The sequence below is a fragment of the Panulirus ornatus genome, chromosome 37, assembly GCF_036320965.1.
Source record: "Panulirus ornatus isolate Po-2019 chromosome 37, ASM3632096v1, whole genome shotgun sequence".
In the NCBI taxonomy this organism is placed as follows: domain Eukaryota; kingdom Metazoa; phylum Arthropoda; class Malacostraca; order Decapoda; family Palinuridae; genus Panulirus; species Panulirus ornatus.
This window is the reverse complement of record NC_092260.1, coordinates 6,807,042-6,830,534: the sequence shown is the minus strand read 5'-3', so window position 1 is coordinate 6,830,534 and position 23,493 is coordinate 6,807,042. Positions and strand designations below refer to the sequence as shown.

The 23,493-nt window shown below is 46.5% G+C and overlaps 2 protein-coding genes across 2 annotated transcripts in view; both read left to right on the top strand.

Annotated features, from left to right (window-relative positions):
* Positions 1 to 23,493, top strand: part of LOC139760475 (AT-rich interactive domain-containing protein 5B-like) — a 477,243-nt gene that overhangs the window by 364,736 nt on the left and 89,014 nt on the right. The window lies entirely within an intron of this gene.
* On the top strand, positions 5,650 to 9,792 carry LOC139760701 (uncharacterized). The gene is made up of 2 exons (XM_071684266.1): positions 5,650 to 6,459; positions 6,528 to 9,792. The coding sequence occupies exon 2, from the start codon at positions 7,402 to 7,404 to the stop codon at positions 8,389 to 8,391; it is 990 nt and encodes a 329-aa protein (XP_071540367.1). The 5' UTR covers positions 5,650 to 6,459; positions 6,528 to 7,401; the 3' UTR covers positions 8,392 to 9,792.

Sequence of the window (23,493 nt, the reverse complement as noted above, 5' to 3'; positions counted from 1 at the left end):
GTACATAGGATGTGAACAGCTTGCTGAATATTTGCTTTTCCATATACTTGAGATCATTTCTAAGATTTATCACAAGAAAGTTTGTCTCCTTGACTATTTTCCTACTGTGGGACCTGATGAGAGGTTAGGGACGATGTGTTCCCCTCTTAAACACATTCCAGCGGCTTCTTTCCTGTTCGATGTATTCATATTGAGGCATTCCTTCGCTGTGACGCATCCTCATTACCTTACCGGGGTTGAATATCATCTCCCATGTATCAGACGAAATTTGGAGTTTGTTTAGGTTCCTTTGCAGCTTGATGAAGTCCTCTTTGCTTTTCACTCCCCTCGTGACCTTGGTATCATACGCAGACATGTTCATGAAGGAGTCCAGTGCTTCTGGCACGTCACTCCCGTAGCTCAAGAAGACCAGTGGCCCCAGGACAGACCCCTGCGGCACGCCACTGTTGACCTTAACCCATGTAGAGAAGGTTCCTTGTACGTGCGGTCTCTGATCCTTTCCATCAAAATGATTTTCTATCCATCGAAATATTCTCCCCCTTACTCTTGCCATGAGATCCATTTTCTATACCAGCCTCTTATGTGACAGTATCAGATGCCTTCAGCAGTTCATATAGTACAGGCAGTCCGCTAAGATGTTACTTTTGTCTTGTAGGAATCCATGAGATCTGATTTGCAAAACCTTTCCGTAAATCTTATGTTATCTCCTCACTGGCTAGTTTCTCCTTTGACTATCTTGTGCACAACTTTACAGACGACACCCGTCATGAAGACAGTGCAGTTTTCCCTCCGGTCTTCTGTCATAATAGTTACGATGGTTGCCCGTTTCTGCTTCCATGTGTAGCTGTGCACATCGTCAGCACATGTGGGGCAGAACCTTTTGGTATTCTGTTTATATTTTCTGTACATTCAGTGCTCTCTTAAGACCTTACAGCCCCCATGCTGCTCCGTGTTGCTTTAAAGCGTCGTCCACTGTCTGCACTCGTCGTTCAGGGCGAGGCCATGGTACCGTGACATCTTCCATCTGAATCCTTTAGCCTAATAATTAGCTGTTCTTGAATTGACTGTTTACTATTGGAGTGCTTCTGGAGTTTTCGATGGTCTGTTTTCTTGTCTTCGATGCTCTTTTCAGAATGTTTCCTCTTTCTATTTTCTCACCTGCTATACTTATTGTTGGTTATCTTATGCCATGAAATGCTGGCAGGCTAGAGTGTCGCCTATATCTTTTCCACAGCATATTTTGAAGTACCTTCGCCTTTTTACCACCATTTATTGGGTCACTCATCTCTCTTTTTTCATCTTCCCCTCCGTATTTGAGGCTAGAGATACACTTGTATCCTAGTCCTTCATTGTAGATTACACAGATCCTCACGCCACAGTAAACTTGTCATAATACCCTGTTGTCTGAATTCTATTTCCCAGTTTTTGTTGTTATAGAAATGATTGAATTGTGTTTAGTTCCCACGTCTCTATCTCCTGTGTGAGTCTGGTCTCGTGTATGCTCTTTTCCCATCGTTACATTTACCACATAATCAGAGTGAAGGATATGATCTTGTGTTCCCTTTGATGTGTCACATATTTTCAATTTCCTGGTTGGTTTGTGTGAAGATAAGATCCGCTCATCATGTGCATCAGCCCCTCTCATCGTGGGATGTTCATGAACCTGATGACGAAGGAAATTTGTATGTAAACAATCCAAGAACTTATGTCGCTTTGAGGATTCAGATTCCCCCAGACTGTCTGTCGCTTTTATAATTGAAGTCCGCCGTTATCATTGCTTTATTACCTCTGAGAAGTACGTGTTTTACCGCTTTAATTGCCATACTGATTTTTGCCTCGCTGTTACCGCTGTATATCCGTTCTGGTTCGTTAAGATTCTTTGAACACCACCGACCCGACCTTACCTGGCGTAGACTTGAGAGGGGTTTCAACCCCCCATCCCCTTCTGCTCCGGGGCAGTTCGCCTGCCTTGTAGGGTCACGAGAGCACACACACCACACACACACACACAACACAGCTGTCGGTATCCGCTTTTGTGAGAGCATTAATGCATGAATGAGTTTTTCCTCTCTTCTCTGGAAAGTCCACAAGATCCAGTCGACCAATTGTTTTGAACGAGGACACTCCTACAGTTACCCTTCCCATTGTGTGGTTTGAACGGGCCATCTTCCAGTATTTCCTGAAACTTAAGTTTGTGTCTTATTACGAGGGGCAATCCTCCTCCTGCATTGTGTTTGTGTCTTTCCTTTTTGTGTTGTGTTCTGGACGCAGAACAGGTGAGATCTTATCTCGCTATTAAGTATTGTCCCCACAACTCCAACAATATCAGGTTTGTTTTTCCTAACAAAATCACCACATCGTAGCTCTCTGCCTTGTACGGCAAGTCCATCTGCATTTGTTTACATTACTTACGGTGTGACGTTTTCATCAGTCATTCCCCAGTCATTCTCATTTGCTTCATGTGACGTCTGCAGTGTTGTGCCCTGTATTCTTTGCTTCTCTCTTCCGTCTGTCTGTCTCCCGTGATGAGGACCTCAGTGAGTTCCTACACGTTTAAAAGAGTCTGATCCTGCCTGAGTCACCATTACTGGTGGGTCAGTCCCTTGTTCCCTGACGATATACGACAATTTTCTTCGTATCTTTTGATGATGAATGTATATGGCTTCTCTGTAGCATGTCTTCCCTCTACACCTTTCCATTTTATCTGAAATAAAAGGTTTCATCAATCACCAGAAATGTAAAGTTTCATCTCCCACTGTCTCCTGCTTCAGTTACATACTTCATTTCAGTGGCACTCATATTTTTGTGATGGACCCATCAGTGTTGACTCGTCAACCTCCATGTTTCTGGTTACTTCAATAATTCATTTATTTTTGTGCCAACAAGCGTTGACCCTGTTGTATACTTTGGTCTGTTGCAATCTTTGCTGGGCCAAAAGTATCCTTGCTTGTTTTGTCTCTTCTCTCCACAGCTTTACTTGTTTTCATGTGTCCCTGTGTTTCAGTGTTTCACTGCATCAGTGTTTATGTTGTCCTTGTTCTGTTCGGCAGTCCCAGAAACTGCTCCAGCACTCACTCCTCCGCTCACTATTATTTATAGTCTCTGGAGTCTGTGTTGTGGACATTTTCTTTTGTTGAACGTTCTCCAGAACATCCACTGAGGACCCTTCTGATCTCTTCCGCTTTTCAATCATAAGACCGTGTTCCTTCTAGCTACTTAATATATGGATTGTCTCTGAATTTGTTAACATTATTTTCTTGAACTTTATTATTTCCTCTTCCATCTGATGACACTTTCATGGTCATGGTCTTTGATTTGATTCTATGGTGACCTGTTTGTCCTGCTGGCTGGTGACCTGTTTGTCCTGCTGGCTGGTGACCTGTTTATCCTGCTGGCTGGTGACCTGTTTGTCCTGCTGGCTGGTGACCTGTTTGTCCTGCTGGCTGGTGACCTGTTTGTCCTGCTGGCTGGTGACCTGTTTGTCCTGCTGGCTGGGGACCTGTTTGTCCTGCTGGCTGGGGACCTGTTTGTCCTGCTGGCTGGGGACCTGTTTGTCCTGCTGGCTGGGGACCTGTTTGTCCTGCTGGCTGGTGACCTGTTTGTCCTGCTGGCTGGGGACCTGTTTGTCCTGCTGGATGGTGACCTGTTTGTCCTGCTAGTTGGTGACTTGTAGGTACTAGTGGCTGGTGACCTGTAAGTGCTGCTGGCCGAGGCTCAGGCTGAAGTGTGTGGATGTGAATGTGTGGGGAAGGGAGAGATAGGTATTGTATTTTCGCGGAGGAACCTGGATGTTTTGGCTCTGAGGGAGACAAAGCTCAGGTTACAAGGGTAAGAAAGGTTTGGGAATGTCTTGGGGGTGAAGTCTAGGGTTATTCTTAGGGCGACTTAAGGAAGGGGTAGTACTACTGTTGAAGCAGGAGTTGTGTGAAAGATTGTGAGGAAGTTAGCTCCAAACTGATGAGTAAAAATGAAAATGTATAACGAGCGATGAGGGATTATTAGTGCATACTCGCAGTGTAGGTTCAGAAAGATAAAGTCCTTTAGAGAAGTTAGAATAATACTTCTTTCCCACCATATAGGGAAAGTTTACATGAGGTACAGATAAGTACCACTAGTGTGTTACGGGCCATGGCGCATGAGAACAGCCAGCAAGGAAGGAGACAGTGATTACAGAGCCAGCCAGCCAGTCACCTCACTTCTCCAGTGGTTCACTGCACGTGCCTCCTTCCTTACTGGCTCTCTCCCTGTGCTAGAAGCAGTGCCACACTCTAGCGTCTCCGTCTGTAGTAAGAAATACAAATCTACTTCACTGGCCAATAAATTGTCGTTGGAGTTGGCCTGCTGGACTCTCATAATATCCAAGAAATTCTAAAATTGACTCGTATATTTCCAGTCCATAAATTTCCCCCCTCCCCCATCTCTCTCTCTCTCTCTCTCTCTCTCTCTCTCTCTCTCTCTCTCTCTCTCTCTCTCTCTCTCTCTCTCTCTCTCTCTCTCTCTTAGCCAGGGCTCGCACGGTTTGTGGTGGGAACCTTATGAACCAGCGATGGACGAGAAAGTCGTTAATCCTTGACTACATTTGGATTAATGGCGGTGTTATTAAGTTGTTAGTGTGTTGTGGATGATGGTGTTGTGTAATGAGCAGTAGAGTAACCCACCCCATTTTACTGCCCTCCTCCAGAATGGTGCAACACATCTGCAACCTGGACCATATTGACGGCAACACTGCACCATATACGTACATACATACCAGGCCAAACCTCCAACACCTCCAACCACACACACACACACACACACACACACACACACACACACACACACACATATATATATATATATATATATATATATATATATATATATATATATATATATATAATATATATATTAATATATGTATATATATATATATATGTGTGTGTGTGTGTGTGTGTGTGTGTGTGTGTGTGTGTGTGTGTGTTACCGAACTCTACACCTCGAGGTGTAGTAAAGTCACATTGAGCAAGGCTGTCATTGCTCCTCAAAGAACTTCTCCCTCCAAAGGTGGGTGGAGGAAGGTTATCTTGGCGATAGTGATGGAAGGATATCTTGGTGATGGAGAAAGGTGAACTTGATGGTAGAGAAAGGTTATCTTGGTGATTTTGGAAGCCCGTTATCTTGGTGATGGTCGAGAAAGGTTATCTTAGTGATGTTGGAAGGTTATCTTGGTAATGGTGGAGGAAGGTTACCTTGGTGATGGTGGAGGAAGGTTATCTTGGTGATGGTAGAGGAAGGTTATCTTGGTAATGGTGGAGGAAGGTTATCTTGATGGAGGAAGGATATCCTGGTGATGGTTGAGGAAGGTTTCTTGGTGATGGTGCAGGATGGTTATCTTGGTGATGGCGGAGGAAGGTTATCTTGTTGATGTTGGAAGGTTATCTTTGTGATGTAGTGGTTGTGTAAGGTTATCTTGATGGATTGATGGTGAAAGGTTATCTTGGCGATGGTGGAGGAAGGTTATCTTGGTGATGTTGGAGGGTTATCTTGGTGATAATGGAGGAAGATTATCTTGGCGATGGTGGAGGAAGGTTATATTGGCGATGGTGATGGAAGGTTATCTTGGTGATGGTGGAGAAAGGTTATCTTGATGGTAGAGAAAGGTTATCTTGGTGATTTTAGAAGCACGTTATCTTGGTGATGGTAGAGGAAGGTTATCTTAGTGATGTTGGAAGGTTATCTTGATGGTGGAGGAAGGTTATTTTGGTGATGGAGGATGGTTATCTTGTTGATGTAAGATTATTTTGGTGATGGTAGAGGAATGTAATTTTGGTGATGTTGGACGGTTATCTTGGTGAGCAAGGTTATTTGGGTAATGGTGGATGGAATGTTATCTTGTTGATGGTGGATGAAGGCCATCTTGGTAATGGAAGGGTTTCTTGGCGATGGTGGAGTAAGTTTATCTTGATGTTGAAATGTTATCTTGGTGATGGTGGAGGAAGGTTATCTTGATGATGGATGAATGTTTTGGTGATGGTGAATGAAGGTTGTTTATGTTGGAAGATTATCTTGGTGATATTAAAGGAAGGTTATCTTGATGGTGGATAAAGGTTATCTTGGTGATGTTGGAAGGTAATCTTGGCGATGGTGGAGGAAGGTTATCTTCGTGATGGTGGAGGAAGATTATCTTCGTGATGGTGGAGGGAGATTATCGTCGTGATGGTGGAGGATGGTTATCTTGGTTGAGGAAGGTTATCTTCGTGATGGTGGAGGAAGATTATCTTCGTGATGGTGGAGGATGGTTATCTTGGTTGAGGAAGGTTATCTTCGTGATGGTGGAGGAAGATTATCTTCGTGATGGTGGAGGATGGTTATCTTGGTTGAGGAAGGTTATCTTCGTGATGGTGAAGGAAGATTATCTTCGTGATGGTGGAGGGAGATTATCTTCGTGATGGTGGAGGATGGTTATCTTGGTTGAGGAAGGTTATCTTCGTGATGGTGGAGGGAGATTATCTCGTGATGGTGGAGGATGGTTATCTTGGTTGAGGAAGGTTATCTTCGTGATGGTGGAGGAAGGTTATCTTCGTGATGGAAAACTCTATTAGTGATGGTGGATGAAGGTTATCTTGGTGATGGCGATGGAAGGTTATCTTGGTGGAGGAATGCTATCTTGGTGATGGTAGAGGAAGATTATCTTGTTGATGGTAAAGGCAAGTTATCTTGATGGTTGAGGAAGGTTATGTGGTTAGTGGTCTGGTGTTGTGGAGGCTATGTTGATGCATAGTGTTAGGTGAGACAACACGGGTGCTTCACCTACAAACAGGGTGGGTAGTGTTTCCTTGATCATTGTGTACTTGAAGATGTGTCTTACTGTAGCCACCTGGGTCTTACTGTAGCCACCTGGGTCTGACTGTAGCCACCTGGGTCTTACTGTAGCCACACTGGGTCTTGCTGTAGCCACACTGGGTATTACTGTAGTCACATGTTCTTACTGGTAGCCTCATGGGTCTTACTGTAGCCACATGGGTCTTACTGTAACCACATTGGGTCGTACTTGTAGCCACACTGGATCTTACTGTAGCCACCTGGGTCTTACTGCAGCCACACTAGGTCTTACTGTAGCCACATGGGTCTTACTTTTAGCCACACTGGATCTTACTGTAGCCACCTGGGTCTTGTTGTAGCCACATGGATGTTACTGTAACCACATTGGGTCTTACTGTAGCCACACTGGGTCTTATTGTAACCACTGGGTCTTACTGTAGCCACACTGGGTCTTACTGTACCCACAAGGACGTTTTGTTATTTGGCTGAAGTACGACCGTACTGTCCTTGAGCACGGCGGTACAACCTCAGGGTTATGTAGAGTGACTTTTAAGCTGAGGGTTATCACAAAAGACATTATTCCCAGGTGGTCGTACCGGCATGTCGAGGGATCGTGCCTTCGTGCTCAATGATCGTACCGTTGTGCTCAAGGGTCGTACCGTCGTACTCAAGGATCAGACCGTCGTGCTCAAGGATCGTACCGTCGTGCTCAAGGATCGTACCGTCGGGTTCAAGGATCGTACCGTCGTGCCCAAGGATTGTACCGTTGTGCTCAAGGATCGTACCGTTGTGCTCAAGGATCGTACCGTCGTGCTCAAGGATCGTACCGTCGTGCTCAAGGGTCGTACCGTCGTGCTCAAGGATCGTACCGTCGTGCTCAAGGGTCGTACCGTCGTACTCAAGGATCAGACCGTCGTGCTCAAGGATCATACCGTCGTGCTCAAGGATCGTACCGTCGTATTCAAGGATCGGACCGTCGTGCTCAAGGATCGGACCGTCGTGCTCAAGGATCGTACCGTCGTATTCAAGGATCGTACGGTCGTGCTCAAGGATCGTACCGTCGGGTTCAAGGATCGTACCGTCGTGCCCAAGGATCGTACCGTTGTGCTCAAGGATCGTACCGTCGTGCTCAAGGGTCGTACCGTCGTGCTCAAGGATCGTACCGTCGTGCTCAAGGATCATACCGTCGTGCTCAATGATCGTACCGTCGTGCTCAGTGATCGTACCGTCGTGCTCAAGGGTCGTACCGTCGTACTCAAGGATCAGACCGTCGTGCTCAAGGATCATACCGTCGTGCTCAAGGATCGTACCGTCGTATTCAAGGATCGGACCGTCGTACTCAAGGATCGTACCGTCATGCTCAAGGATCGTACCATCGTGCTCAAGGATCGTAGCGTCGTACTCAAGGATCGTACCGTCGTGCTCAAGGATCGTACCGTCGTGCTCAAGGATCGTACCGTCGTACTCAAGGGTCTTACCGCTGTGCTCAAGCGTCGTGTCGTTGTGCTCAAGGGTCGTAACGTCGTGCTCAAGGGTCATAACCTTCGGGGTCGTACCGTCGTCCTCATGGTTCGTACAGTCGTGCTGTAGGGTCGTGCCGTCGTGGTTTGAGAGGTTGAACATATTTAGCAAAGGCGTCAGTCAGGTTTTAAGATATGCTGAGGTAATTGAGCATTGCAGTGATATTTTTTGTTGTTGTTGTTGTTGACCGTTAAAAGATATATTGGTAGGTCTTACCTCGTTGCCAGAGGTTCTGTTGGGTCAAGGCATTTTCACCCGCCCACCTGGAGCATCTTGATTGATACCCCAACTGCTTTCTTAATGCTTCAGATTTGATGGAAATTTACGTATTTTTTTTTTTTTTTACTTTTTTGATGATCAGTAGTATGGTGTGGGCTGGGTGTTGTAGTTGTCTGTTAAGGAATGGGAACTGGTGGCATTGTAAGGGGGGGGGGAGGGGGTGGAAGGCGATGTTGCCAGGAGGCCTCTTAAGTATTTTACTTTTGATGTGGCATCTTGCATGTGTAGCGACGTGGTCAGTGTCACTGATGACTATCATAGTATTGTACTGTAAAATGGGGACAAAAGTACACCTTTGTTTTTCGTTCGGTGGGGGAGAGAGAGAGAGAGAGAGAGAGAGAGAGAGAGAGAGAGAGAGAGAGGATCGTACACTGATGCCATAAAGTTACTCGTTATTTTTTCTTCTTTGCCGTGATCAGGTCATACCATTGAATAATGTTTTTTTTCTTTTTCGGTCGATTCTCGAATGAATGTATGTGAAGGAAAAAAGTAACCGGGACATTATTGCCGTGGTGTGGGGGATGGGTTCGTACTAACGGGATCGAGAAATGGCGGGGTGTTGTTGGCAGTGTTGCCAGATGAGGTGCACCGAGTTCCCTCGTTTTGCCGTTGCTAGCTTAAACAGAAACCAGCCGGAACCCTCCCTCCTCTAGTGCGTACTAGGGCTATAACGAATTGCGTTTACTTACCGTTGGATGACTGTTGTGTACACATAGACGAAATAGTACATTAGATTCTTCCACTTGATTGCTGATTTTCCTTGATATTTTCTGGTTTTACATCCGGTTTATTCAACGAATCTTACTGTTGTATAGATAAGGGTGAATAATGAATCTCTTTGTGTAGTAGTCTGCACGTCCCGATGTATGTATCATATTGATTATTAATGTGATAAGGGATCCACGTATGATGGTGCTATGGCTGGGGGTCGCTGTGTTTGGCATTAACATGTAAAGATTCATCTTGATAAAGGTCCTTTGATGGTAGTTTGGTAGACGACAACAGATGAGTGATACAAGTACGTATTGTAGTGCTCATGTAGCCCTACGGAGAACTTGGAATGGCGTTGTCCAATACCGAGCCGTAATTGGGCCAAAATGAATCGTATTGTTCACAGAATTGTGAAAATGTATGTAAGAAAAAGCTGTATATGGGTAAGACAGATGTTAGCAGAAGAGGAGTTAGGTGTTTGAGGGAATAGTGGTGAGGGAGGGAGGGAGGGAGGCGCGGTTGTCTGTGTGACCTGGAGCACCGTGGCCGGCTCCTGGGCTGGGATCTTGGGATTGTGTCGGGGGGGACGTACGCCACATCCTCACCACACACAAGCCTTACACCTTCCATCAAAAGTTCGTGTCCTCGTAGGTAAGCTGCACCAGTGAATCCTTATGTTGAACCGAAATGAAAGCAAACATCTGCTTTGTGTGCTTGTAGGGGAGGGAGGGAAGGGGAAACCTGTGATGTGACGTAGTGGATTTTGTTGTTGCCACACGGAATGTCTTAATTTATTTATTCCTTTTTTGTCTGTAGCTCATGTATGTAGATTACACTCTGTTTTTGTTTTGAAATAAACAAAATAGGGTATTGATGTGTATTTGAAGCCTCCCCTGGCTGGTGCTGCGATGTCAGGCTAATATATTTCGTGTTGAAATATTATATGACATTGGATCTGTCTACGGGTTTACGACTCTTAAAGCATTTGTGTCAGTTTGGACAGACGGGTGTCTTAAAGCATTTACGTCAGTTCGGTTAGAAGGGTGTCGCCTAGGATGAAGGAGGGAAAGAGGCGTATACCTAATGGTATTGATTATTAGGTTCGAAGGTTTCATAATATTTTGGTGTACATTGTTCATTGGTTATAATGGCAGACTGTATCGTTAGTCCGATGCTCTGTATAAAGTAATGTTTCTGTGACGATCAGGGAAATGAATGATTAGAGTCTCGTGAATTTTAAGCCGATTTATAAGTCAAGATTTCATTGGAATCAAGTAAATCTCGCTAAAATTTTACATTGAAGTAGTAAAAGGATTTAAAGGCGGTGTTGAGGTAGGATATATATATATATATATATATATATATATATATATATATATATATATATATATATATAATAGTAATAATAACAATAAAGCCTTAAACTTAGTCTATGTAATAGAACGGAGTACTGAATGTATGATGTGGGTATATACTTTGTAAGTGATGTCTACGTAAAGTTGTCACATGATGCCAATATTTGCGTTGCCACTTCAGACTTGTAACATTATAATGCATGCACAATGAAAATAAAGGTTTGTAAGTTGAAGTTTTTCTTTAGGGTTTTGGAATGAAGAGTTATACTGTGTACGTTCTTTGTTGTGGTTCTTCCCTTGTTGAGTTTTGCCTCTCGACTCGTTTGAATCCAAGATGGCCGGTCGCTGGTCACCGGACCGAGCAGCGATTGTGGTACAGACAAAATGAAGTTAGGACCTGATGGGAGTTGGACAAGCTTGTTTTAGACCATTTGGGTTGTTAGTAGGATGTCGTTGGGTTGTTAGTTAGTAGAATGTGGTTGGGTTGCAGCTCGAATAAGGATAGCGATTACTTAATTTGATTATGATTGAATTTGCCTGGATATTGTTTTGACCTATTGGTATCTCTGGCAAGTTAGCTAAGGTTATCTTGCTGTGCTAAACAGGATGATTAAACGTGTGTCCAGACGGATGGGCTGGGAATGATGCAGGGAAGGAAGGTGATGTGAGCTGGGAAGAAGCTGGAATAGTTGAGGCTCATGTGGCGTGTAGTGGCAGACGGCTGACTCATTATAAGTCTCATGGCGTCTGAATAGGTCAGACAAAGCCCACTGACACCTGATTGGCCCACATTCCACCAGTATCATCTGATTGGCAGGCGCTTAAATCGTTACATCTATAGTCGCTGGGTATAGTTGACATCGAGGGCTGATTCAGTGTTTGCTAGTAAGGAAATATGAAGGGTAGTTAGGACGAGATGAAATAGTTTCTCACAGAGAAATTAGCAGTGGTAATGGTGATGATGCAGGGAGCCAGGCAGCTTGTGTGCAGCTTCATATTGGTCGAGTCCGGCGGATGGGAAGGGGGGGGGGGGAGATCGGGTGTACCGAGGTGGGGGGCGGGGGTCATGGCGTGGAAGAAGGGATAACATGGACGACCGAAAAATGAGTTTGTTTGTTTGTTTTACGAGCATCTGTTGGGGGCTGGCTTGATTATATAGGTATGTACCTAGTTTGTACGTGGGTTGATAACTTGAAAAACAGGCTTTTGCTTTCTAGCGAAACTGTTACGCTTAATTAAACGTCATTTAATTTCAGATAGGTAGAGTAGACAGGTACTGTACACAGGATTAAGGATGTGGCAGGTCAGAGGGCGGGTTAAGGGAGCCACCAGGCTCCTGCTGCTGTGTGTGCTCGACCTTGTGTCGAGGAGACCCAGCAGGACACAAGGTTGTCGAGTTCCTACTGTAGTGGGGTCAGGGGCGTCTCTTGTAGCGGGGTCTACCGGAGGTGATCACCACCACCATTGTCACTAGCCTCCCCTCCCTTCCCTTCCCTTCACCTCCCCTCTCCTCCCGTTCCGTTCCGTACCTTCCCCTTCCATCCCCTCCAGTCCCATTCCCTTATGTCCCTGCCATCTCTGTTCTAATCTTTTCTGCAATCTCCTGTTCTGAGCGCCTACGCAGATGGCGCATACACTAGCTCACGCCTGAAATGTCATACACTTAACATTAACTCTGTTTATCTATATATCAATCGATTTTATCAGTCACTCGCAGACAAATGCGCGCAACCATATTTAACCAACTGCTGCCGGCATGGTCACTGATACCACCTCTTAAGTATAAGGATGAGGTCATTTGTATGGATCACCGACCTCATACGGTCGCATATTCATGTGGTGCCTCGTGACGCTAGAAAGAGGTTGGTCGCCGGGAATTTTGGGGGGTAAGCTTGCCAGAAGCATGCGTTGATGACGGGTCGAGCCATCCGGTTGTTACTCTTAGTTCAGACAAGTTTATTAACACGATAACTTTACGTAAGGTTGTGTTGAAGGATAAGATGTCCACATGTTCCCCGAGAACTTGTCTACCAGAGACCTGGAGGATGAAGTAGTGTCTGTCGTTATATCGGGGCTTGGGCGGTTGAGGTAAGACACACCCTTTCTCAAGCCACAGAAAGCGAGTACTGTACTAAGTTAATGAAAAAATTTTTGTCAGTGGCCAACTGTAAAGTGTTTTAATTATACAGTGGTGTGTGTGTGTGTGTAAGTGTTGGCTGACGGCGGGAGGAGGGGGAAGAGGAAGGGGGTAGTTCTTTGGACCAAGGAGGAGGGGGGTGAGGCATGGGCGAGGGAAGGGGGGTTACTACTACCTCTTTGTTTTGCACTGGACGAAGCTTTACCTGATCTTCACCATGGACGCTGGTATTATGGTTCTATTATTAGTAATGCGGAGAGAAAGTTGTAGGTAATCGATTGTTGCCTGAGGAAGTGATTATATCTTATGCCATGACGACGTACATTAAAACGTGTCAAATCCCCGGTTATTTGTGTAATATTAATGGTGTTTGGAGGTGGTAATGCGACCCTCCTCCTGAAGTCGTATCCTACAAAAATAATATTATTTATTTCTTTGAAAAATCCTATTATCAATTATCTACAGAGTGAATCATTTGCATTGGAATTGTTCAGGAATATGTTTTGTAAGGTGATAGACTGCATTGGTGCATGTCTTCAGTGTTACACACTTGTAGTGCGAGACGAGTGAGAATCATCGTCCTACTGGCACCTCTGCTTTCCTACCGCAAGAGTTGCCAGAGACGGAAAGTTGTTTATTTCTGTACAGGTAGTAATGGGTTTATCTCATAATCGTAAGTATCTCTCTTTAACTCTTCGATAAGATGATGATCGTGACATACCGATACTTCGATCACGGCGAAAATTGAGTTGGAGATAATTGATATTTTTTAATATCGGTTCCGTCCAGCCTTAGTAGTACTGTCTCAGGGGGACAGTTGCTTATCGCTAACGGAAGAATTAATATATTTATGTATTTTTTTTAATGCCGCCTGTGTATGTATTTTCGTGCTGGGTTGTGTTGTATTAAACAGTGGAAAGAAAACAGTCACGAAAATTTCGCTGTTGTCGTCTTAAGAACATTTTCCTATTTAGAATATAATGTAACCCGGAGGAATTAACTTGGGGGAAGTATTGCCAACCGACCGCTCTGTGAAACATAATTGGGCATTTTCTATTTTTTTCTCCTGTAAAGGCTAATGCAGGTCAAGGAAGGTCATAAGCAGTCGACAGAAAAAATGGAACATCAATCTGCCTCACATGATCACATCTCAAGGAATTGCTGTTGGGGGGATGACGTGTAGGGGTGGTGGGTTGGGTGTACGTTTTTTTGTGCACATGGATGTAGTCACGCACATGCATGGAAATTGACGTCAACTTCAAGTCTCTCTCTCTCTCTCTCTCTCTCTCTCTCTCTCTCTCTCTCTCTCTCTCTCTCTCTCTCTCTCTCTCTCCTCTCTCATGTGACCTTGCTCGTGAGTGTTTACCGTCGCTGTAGTCTTAGGTATATGATCACCCCCCCCCCCCATCTAAAAATGGTTACTTCTTTCTCCACGGCTGATCATGTGCCACTGTACCAAACCCGTCTCTATAGTTACCCACACTCAAAGATCCATTTTGAGTTGGTTGCACGTTATTAAGATATACCTGAGCTTAGTGGAACTGCTACGAACTACCACAGCGCCATGCCTCCTCCTCCTCCTCCACCTTGCCGTGCTCAGGTCAGCATCCCCCGCCACCACAGTTTGATCTAGGTGGACGCTCGTTCGCGCAAACGCCACCACACCCAAACTGGCGCGCCATTCCGCCATAATGCTTTCATTACTGTTACACGAACACCGTCGTCCGTTATTGCTGTACGTAACACTCCGTCCTTCGAGATCACACACATATACCACCCCCGTCCGTTACTTGTACTCTTCCCATCACGTCCATCATAGCACGTCCACGTTCCATACCTTACGTCAGCTGTACTTACTTGTAACACGTCGTCCGCCTTCTTGACACAGACCATCTGGTTGGTCGATACATATACACGTAGCACCCGTCCGTCCTTATATATACCGTACCCCGCCGTCCGTCGTTTAACACACATCATTTTGTCCGTTGTCACATTTCCTACTACCATCCCGTCCGTCGTTACAAACGTACCGCCTCGTCCGTGCGTACATATACACGTACCACCCGTCGTCCGTCGTTACCTATTCCCGTACCACATCTTTCATTCTCACATATACACGCGCCACCCGTTCCATTTTTACATATGCACGAAGCACCTCATCTATCATTATATGTACACGTATCCCACCGGCCGTTGACATATACACACGTACCCCTCCGTCCGTTGACATATATACACGTACCCGTCCGTCCGTTGACATATATACACGTACCCGTCCGTCCGTTGACATATATACACGTACCCGTCCGTCCGTTGACATATATACACGTACCCGTCCGTCCGTTGACATATATACACGTACCCGTCCGTCCGTTGACATATATACACGTACCCGTCCGTCCGTTGACATATATACACGTACCCGTCCGTCCGTTGACATATATACACGTACCCGTCCGTCCGTTGACATATATACACGTACCCGTCCGTCCGTTGACATATATACACGTACCCGTCCGTCCGTTGACATATATACACGTACCCGTCCGTCCGTTGACATATATACACGTACCCGTCCGTCCGTTGACATATATACACGTACCCGTCCGTCCGTTGACATATATACACGTACCCGTCCGTCCGTTGACATATATACACGTACCCGTCCGTCCGTTGACATATATACACGTACCCGTCCGTCCGTTGACATATATACACGTACCCGTCCGTCCGTTGACATATATACACGTACCCGTCCGTCCGTTGACATATATACACGTACCCGTCCGTCCGTTGACATATATACACGTACCCGTCCGTCCGTTGACATATATACACGTACCCGTCCGTCCGTTGACATATATACACGTACCCGTCCGTCCGTTGACATATATACACGTACCCGTCCGTCCGTTGACATATATACACGTACCCGTCCGTCCGTTGACATATATACACGTACCCGTCCGTCCGTTGACATATATACACGTACCCGTCCGTCCGTTGACATATATACACGTACCCGTCCGTCCGTTGACATATATACACGTACCCGTCCGTCCGTTGACATATATACACGTACCCGTCCGTCCGTTGACATATATACACGTACCCGTCCGTCCGTTGACATATATACACGTACCCGTCCGTCCGTTGACATATATACACGTACCCGTCCGTCCGTTGACATATATACACGTACCCGTCCGTCCGTTGACATATATACACGTACCCGTCCGTCCGTTGACATATATACACGTACCCGTCCGTCCGTTGACATATATACACGTACCCGTCCGTCCGTTGACATATATACACGTACCCGTCCGTCCGTTGACATATATACACGTACCCGTCCGTCCGTTGACATATATACACGTACCCGTCCGTCCGTTGACATATATACACGTACCCGTCCGTCCGTTGACATATATACACGTACCCGTCCGTCCGTTGACATATATACACGTACCCGTCCGTCCGTTGACATATATACACGTACCCGTCCGTCCGTTGACATATATACACGTACCCGTCCGTCCGTTGACATATATACACGTACCCGTCCGTCCGTTGACATATATACACGTACCCGTCCGTCCGTTGACATATATACACGTACCCGTCCGTCCGTTGACATATATACACGTACCCGTCCGTCCGTTGACATATATACACGTACCCGTCCGTCCGTTGACATATATACACGTACCCGTCCGTCCGTTGACATATATACACGTACCCCTCCGTCTTTTGATACATATACACGTACCCCTCGTGCGCCGTTACGTATACACGTAAGCCTGGAACTGTGTGAATGTTAAGTCTGTATTAGTCTACCATATATAGACACAACATTTTGTGACTGTATGGGTACATGTGCCTCACTCACACGTACACATAACACCTCGTCCGTTGTTATTAGGCTCCCTTAACCTGTCGTCCGTTATTGTTACACGTACAAGTAAGCACCTCATCCTTACCTGGTGTTACCAGCGACACGTGGCCAACACGTCCTCCTCCTGAGTCTAACATTGTGCCTCAGTCAGTCTCCCGCGTCCACACTTCTTCATCAGTGTTCCCGTCTAGTCCACAGCTTCTCCCTAATGTAGGCCACTGATGTACGGCCTCCCCAGCCTCCCACTGATGTACGGCCTCCCAGCCTCCCACTGATGTACGGCCTCCCCAGCCTCCCACTGATGTACGGCCTCCCAGCCTCCCACTGATGTACGGCCTCCCCAGCCTCCCACTGATGTACGGCCTCCTCAGCCTCCCACTGATGTACGGCCTCCCCAGCCTCCCACTGATGTACGGCCTCCCCAGCCTCCCACTGATGTACGGCCTCCTCAGCCTCCCACTGATGTACGGCCTCCTCAGCCTCCCACTGATGTACGGCCTCCCCATCCTCCCACTGATGTACGGCCTCCTCAGCCTCCCACTGATGTACGGCCTCCCCAGCCTCCCACTGATTACGGCCTCCCCAGCCTCCCACTGATGTACGCCTCCTCAGCCTCCCACTGATGTACGGCCTCCCCACCTCCCACTGATGTAACGGCCTCCCCAGCCTCCCACTGATGTACGCCTCCTCAGCCTCCCACTGATGTACGGCCTCCCCAGCCTCCCACTGATGTACGGCCTCCCCAGCCTCCCACTGATGTACGGCCTCCCCAGCCTCCCACTGATGTACGGCCTCCTCAGCCTCCCACTGATGTACGGCCTCCTCAGCCTCCCACTGATGTACGGCCTCCTCAGCCTCCCACTGATGTACGGCCTCCTCAGCCTCCCACTGAAGTACGGCCTCCCCAGCCTCCCACTGATGTACGGCCTCCCCAGCCCCCCACTGATGTACGGCCTCCCCAGCCTCCCACTGATGTACGGCCTCCTCAGCCTCCCACTGATGTACGGCCTCCCCAGCCTCCCACTGATGTACGGCCTCCCAGCCTCCCACTGATGTACGGCCTGCTACTAATGCATGGTCTCCCCATAAAGAAAATGAGAGCTAAGGAGTGTCATAGACTATGGAGGAGCAGAAGTGAGAGCAGTGGGCGACAGTTGGAGGGGAGAGCGGTCTTCTTTCGTGCTGCACCAAGGCGTGCTTCCAGGAAGGAAAAGTTTGTTTTTAAGAAGTGATCGGAGTCAACTCAGAGGCACACTCCCTGAAGACTGGAAGGGATAAGATATGACGTGTGAGCCATGCCCCATGTGGTCCACGTGAAGGCTGAGGGTACGGGGATGATCCGGCCCAGGGAAATTATGGGAGAGGGCGTAGGTTCAATGGGGGGGGGGTGCTAAATGTGGATGATCATCCACATTAGAATTTGAGGCTAAATATACGTAAGAGGTTAATTATACACTGATCTGGTCAGGAAAGAGGAGGAAAGGTTGAATTACAGAACGTATTGGAGGTGTTTTTAAGGTAAGGACCAGGAAGAGTTATCATTTAAGGGCAACACACTTTATTTTGATGGTGTGCTTAACTTTACGAATAACTGCTTTGCAGTGACTCACAGCACAGGGAGGTTCACTGGAAGGGGAGAGTGTCAGGGCCCGATACACTTTGTTCCCGATGCGACAGGATTCATTGTAGGAGCGATCAAGTCGTGTTTAGGGAAAGATGTGGTAGAAGAAGGCATATGGGACTCCATCCCAGCTACCTCCGCTATACGGACAGCACAGCTGGAGGCATTCCGGTTCACCTAAGTTGAAGTGGTCCCAAGGAAAGTCCGGAAAAGAAGCTGTTCTAGGATGACCGCTGACCTCTCGTTAAGGTTGGGATTACGAGGGGATGAAAGTGGGGTTGGCATACCCAGTTGGAAGTGACATAGATAAGATAGTGTACAGAGAAGAGTGGTCTTGACGTTCGGGATCTCTTGTTGGAGGTTTGAATATTCGTTCCAGATTATTAAGGAAGGACCTCCACGCCACCAGGATCGTCCAGAGCAGATCCTCTCCGATCCTGTTTGTGTACATTAGAATCCGCATCATAGAAGCTGCCAGTTCGTGGAGTTAAAGAGTACTGGACGGTACTGGTTGGGGGGAGAGGGGACACTTGAAACAGGAGTAGAGCTGTAGATGGGAGAGACGTGTTGAGCCAGATGGATTTATATCTGTGAGACTCAGGCTCGGTGAAGCGAGCAGGTGTTTTATAAAAGTACAGGAAGCACGAAGACTGTTGCCCTTGGAGCTGAAGCGAGGGTAGAGGTTACTGTTGGAGTTTTGATAGTGTAGAGGGAGGAGACACTCAGTCTTGGGCGGTGGAATTATATTGTGAGAAAAGCCGTTTTGATCATTCATTTGACTCATGCTTACATGAATGACTCTTGCTTACGTGTGGTTGACGATCGTCGTGTCGGTACTGTACCTGTCTCCACTGTACCCCTCACTCATGCTTTCGTTGAATATTTTGTCTTTATGTAATAGAATAAGTAAAGACTTGTAAATCATTTCATATTTATTCTTGTTTACGTACACGTAACGGGGAAGGAGTTTTACATTCGTGGGGTCTCATTTGTTAGATTTTCTTCTTCATGCACTTTCTTGAATGTCTGTATGCTGTCTGTATACAAGTTATCATTACTCAGTCTGCATGATTATTATCTGTGATTACTATTTGTGTTGTTACGGTGAGAGAGCCTCACACCGGTGTTGCCCCAACCCCACACTATGTCTTTAACGCGTGTACTCTGGCCGAGAGGAGAGTGAAAAAGTGTGTAGTCTAACTAGATAACTCGGAGCGTGTCCTTGATCTCCGCCGAGCTCAGGCCATACACCCTGGTGGCGGTCCCAGCTTCACTCACACTCACCAGCTTGGTTACAGTTGCTCAAGCTTGATTCGCGAAGATTGGTCACTTCATCCAGCCTTACCGTAGGTTGCCAGCTACAGTAGACGCGGGTACGTCTATATGGACGTTCCGACCCGTAACGTCCAGACATTAGTTGAAATAATGAAGGATTTGGACCACATATGAGGCGATTATTAATTTTTATTGACCATGTTGGTTCTTCGTTGCCCAGCTGGGCTTCAGCATGTTGCTCTGTGATGGTACTTGTGTTGCTCTGTGATGGTACTTGTGTTGCTCTGTAATGGTACTTGTGTTGCTCTGTGATGGTACTTGTGTTGCTCTGTAATGGTACTTTGTTGCTCTGTATGGTACTTGTGTTGCTCTGTAATGGTACTTGTGTTGCTCTGTGATGGTACTTGTGTTGGCTCTGTAATGGTACTTGTGTTGCTCTGTATGGTACTTGTGTTGCTCTGTATGGTACTTGTGTTGCTCTGTAATGGTACTTGTGTTGCTCTGTAATGGTACTTGTGTTGCTCTGTAATGGTACTTGTGTTGCTCTGTAATGGTACTTGTGTTGCTCTGTAATGGTACTTGTGTTGCTCTGTAATGGTACTTGTGTTGCTCTGTAATGGTACTTGTGTTGCTCTGTGATGGTACTTGTGTTGCTCTGTAATGGTACTTGTGTTGCTCCTGTGAATGGTACTTGTGTTGCTCTGTAATGGTACTATGTATTGCTCTGTAATGGTACTTGTTTGCTCTGTAATGGTACTTGTGTTGCTCTGTAATGTAACTTGTGTTGCTCTGTAATGGTACTTGTGTTGCTCTTTAATGGTACTTGTGTTGCTCTGTAATGGTACTTGTGTTGCTCTGTGATGGTACTTGTGTTGCTCTGTAATGGTACTTGTGTTGCTCTGTAATGGTACTTGTGTTGCTCTGTGATGGTACTTGTGTTGCTCTGTAATGGTGCTTGTGTTGCTCTGTAATGGTACTTGTGTTGCTCTGTAATGGTACTTGTGTTGCTCTGTAATGGTACTTGTTTTGCTCTGTAATGGTACTTGTGTTGCTCTGTGATGGAAACTTGTGTTGCTCTGTAATGGTACTTGTGCTGCTTTGTAAGGGTACTTTTGTTGTTTCTGTAATGGTACTTGTGTGCTCTGTAATGGTACTTGTGTTGCTCTGTGATGGAAACTTGTTTGCTCTGTAATGGTCTTGTGTTGCTCTGTACTGGTACTTGTGTTGCTCTGTGAAGGTACTTGTGTTGCTCTGTGATGGTACTTGTGTTGCTCTGTAATTGGTACTTGTGTTGCTTCTGTAATGGTACTTGTGTTGCTCTGTAATGGTACTTGTGTTGCTCTGTAATGGTACTTGTGTTGCTCTGTAATGGTACTTGTGTTGCTCTGTAATGGTACTTGTGTTGCTCTGTAATGGTACTTGTGTTGCTCTGTAATGGTACTTGTGTTGCTCTGTAATGGTACTTGTGTTGCTCTGTAATGGTACTTGTGTTGCTCTGTAATGGTACTTGTGTTGCTCTGTAATGGTACTTGTGTTGCTCTGTAATGGTACTTGTGTTGCTCTGTAATGGTACTTGTGTTGCTCTGTGATGGTACTTGTGTTGCTCTGTAATGGTACTTGTGTTGCTCTGTGATGGTACTTGTGTTGCTCTGTAATGGTACTTGTGTTGCTCTGTAATGGTACTTGTGTTGCTCTGTGATGGTACTTGTGTTGCTCTGTAATGGTACTTGTGTTGCTCTGTAATGGTACTTGTGTTGCTCTGTGATGGTACTTGTGTTGCTCTGTAATGGTACTTGTGCTGCTTTGTAATGGTACTTTTGTTGTTCTGTAATGGTACTTGTGTTGCTCTGTAATGGTACTTGTGTTGCTCTGTGATGGTACTTGTGTTGCTCTGTAATGGTACTTGTGTTGCTCTGTAATGGTACTTGTGTTGCTCTGTGATGGTACTTGTGTTGCTCTGTGATGATACTTGTGTTGCTCTGTAATGGTACTTGTGCTGCTTTGTAATGGTACTTGTGTTGCTCTGTAATGGTACTTGTGTTGCTCTGTAATGGTACTTGTGCTGCTCTGTAATGGTACTTGTGTTGCTCTGTAATGGTACTTGTGTTGCTCTGTGATGGTACTTGTGTTGCTCTGTAATGGTACTTGTGCTGCTCTGTAATGGTACTTGTGTTGCTCTGTAATGGTACTTTTGTTGTTCTGTAATGGTACTTGTGTTGCTCTGTAATGGTACTTGTGTTGCTCTGTAATGGTACTTGTGTTGCTCTGTAATGGTACTTGTGTACTCTGTAATGGTACTTGTGTTGCTCTGTAATGGTAGTTGATGAGATTAATGTTTGGCGATTCCTATCGTAAGCCAGAAGATCAGTTGTATTTTAAGGCATGGGAAGGGAGTCTAAACCTATGATGAATCCTCTTAGGTTTGGACAGTAACATAAAGTCACAGCCAAGTGATGTGCCTGGAGAATCACACGTCTGGACCTGATTCTCTGAAGTCGAATCTCTGGTTTTTGTCACTCGTGTTATACTGTTGTTGCAAACCATGACTCAGATGCGCTGAACGAAAATTACCACTCACCAGCGCCGAATGAATCACTGCTGGTTTTTAGAAGTAATTTTGAGATTCGTTTGATCAGTGGGTCAAGCTTGAAGCTGGAGGTGAATGATGCAGACGCCTGGAGAGCCCCGTGGACGTCCACCCCTCACGCAGGTGATAGACGGTGATTGATCATCTTGTGTTGGGTTCTGATGGATCTTCATCACACGTGGTGGCATGAGTGATACCTGGCAGCGTCGGGGCGACTGAGGTGAATCGTAAGCCGTGTGTCCATCCTCGCTCATACCACCATAACGTGCCGCTTGTACTGGATGGTGTTGCCTGGTGAAGGTACCATATTAACTTCAACTTGAAGGTAAAGATGAGTTATGTGCCGGAGCTGCCGTCTGCTGTGTGTTGTTATATACCCGGGGTTATAGCCGGGTGTATGGCCGACGGAAGTGTTGGTGTTGCTCTGGATAGTGAAGTGATCGATCGAGATACTGAAGTTGGAGTGAGTATTGAAATCATACAAGTGTTGTGGACACTGAAGTATGTTAGAAGTATTATGTTTACTGTCAATAAATGAAGGATTGTGAGGCATTAGTGACACACTGAAGTGCTCTGGTTGTAATGAAATGGTACGTTTGTTATGGTAGATGTGTGGCTGGTCCCTCATTACACCGCCCCTCCCTCCTCCTGCTACCGCAGCTGCCTCTCAGCTCTCCACACTCTCCTCCTCCTCCTCCTCCTCCTCCTCCTGCACCACCACCTCCTGCTGGCGGCCAGCCCACCTCCTGCACGTCTGATCCTCGCCTTACTGTTATATTTACCATCGTTACTCCTACTTCCGTATCATCACGGGTCCTGGTGTGTCCATCATCCACAGGTCGTGGTGGTCATGATCATGGCCCACTCCTGGTCATCCTTATCATATCTTTCCTCCTGTTATCACTGGTGTCTCCCTTGCCTTGCAAACACCCCACCCTATGCTCCCCACACCCCAGGTTCTGCTCTGGCCCCGTGCGCTGCCTTGTCCCACTCCCCCCCCCTCTCTCTCTCCTCTCTCTCTCTCTCTCTCTCTCCTCTGCCACGGGAAGCCACCACCTTCCATCCCCACTGTGGTGGGGGATCTAGCTAGCCCCCCCCCCTCCACCCCAATATGGTAGGGGATTTAGCACACCAACACCCCCACCTTCCCTTCTCCCTGCCAGGTGGTGTTAACCCTTGACTCTCCTACCCTGCAGGAGGCCTCTGTAGCCACCCTATTCACACTTTGCCATAAGATGTCCTCGCTGTAGACTGCCTCCTTCTCGTGTTGTGGCGGAGGGAGGGAGCGGCGGGTGGGGAGGTGCCCTC

Coding starts and splice junctions, on each gene's coding strand:
- LOC139760701 (XM_071684266.1), top strand. CDS start 7,402: ATGTCGAGGGATCGTGCCTTCGTGCTCAATGATCGTACCGTTGTGCTC.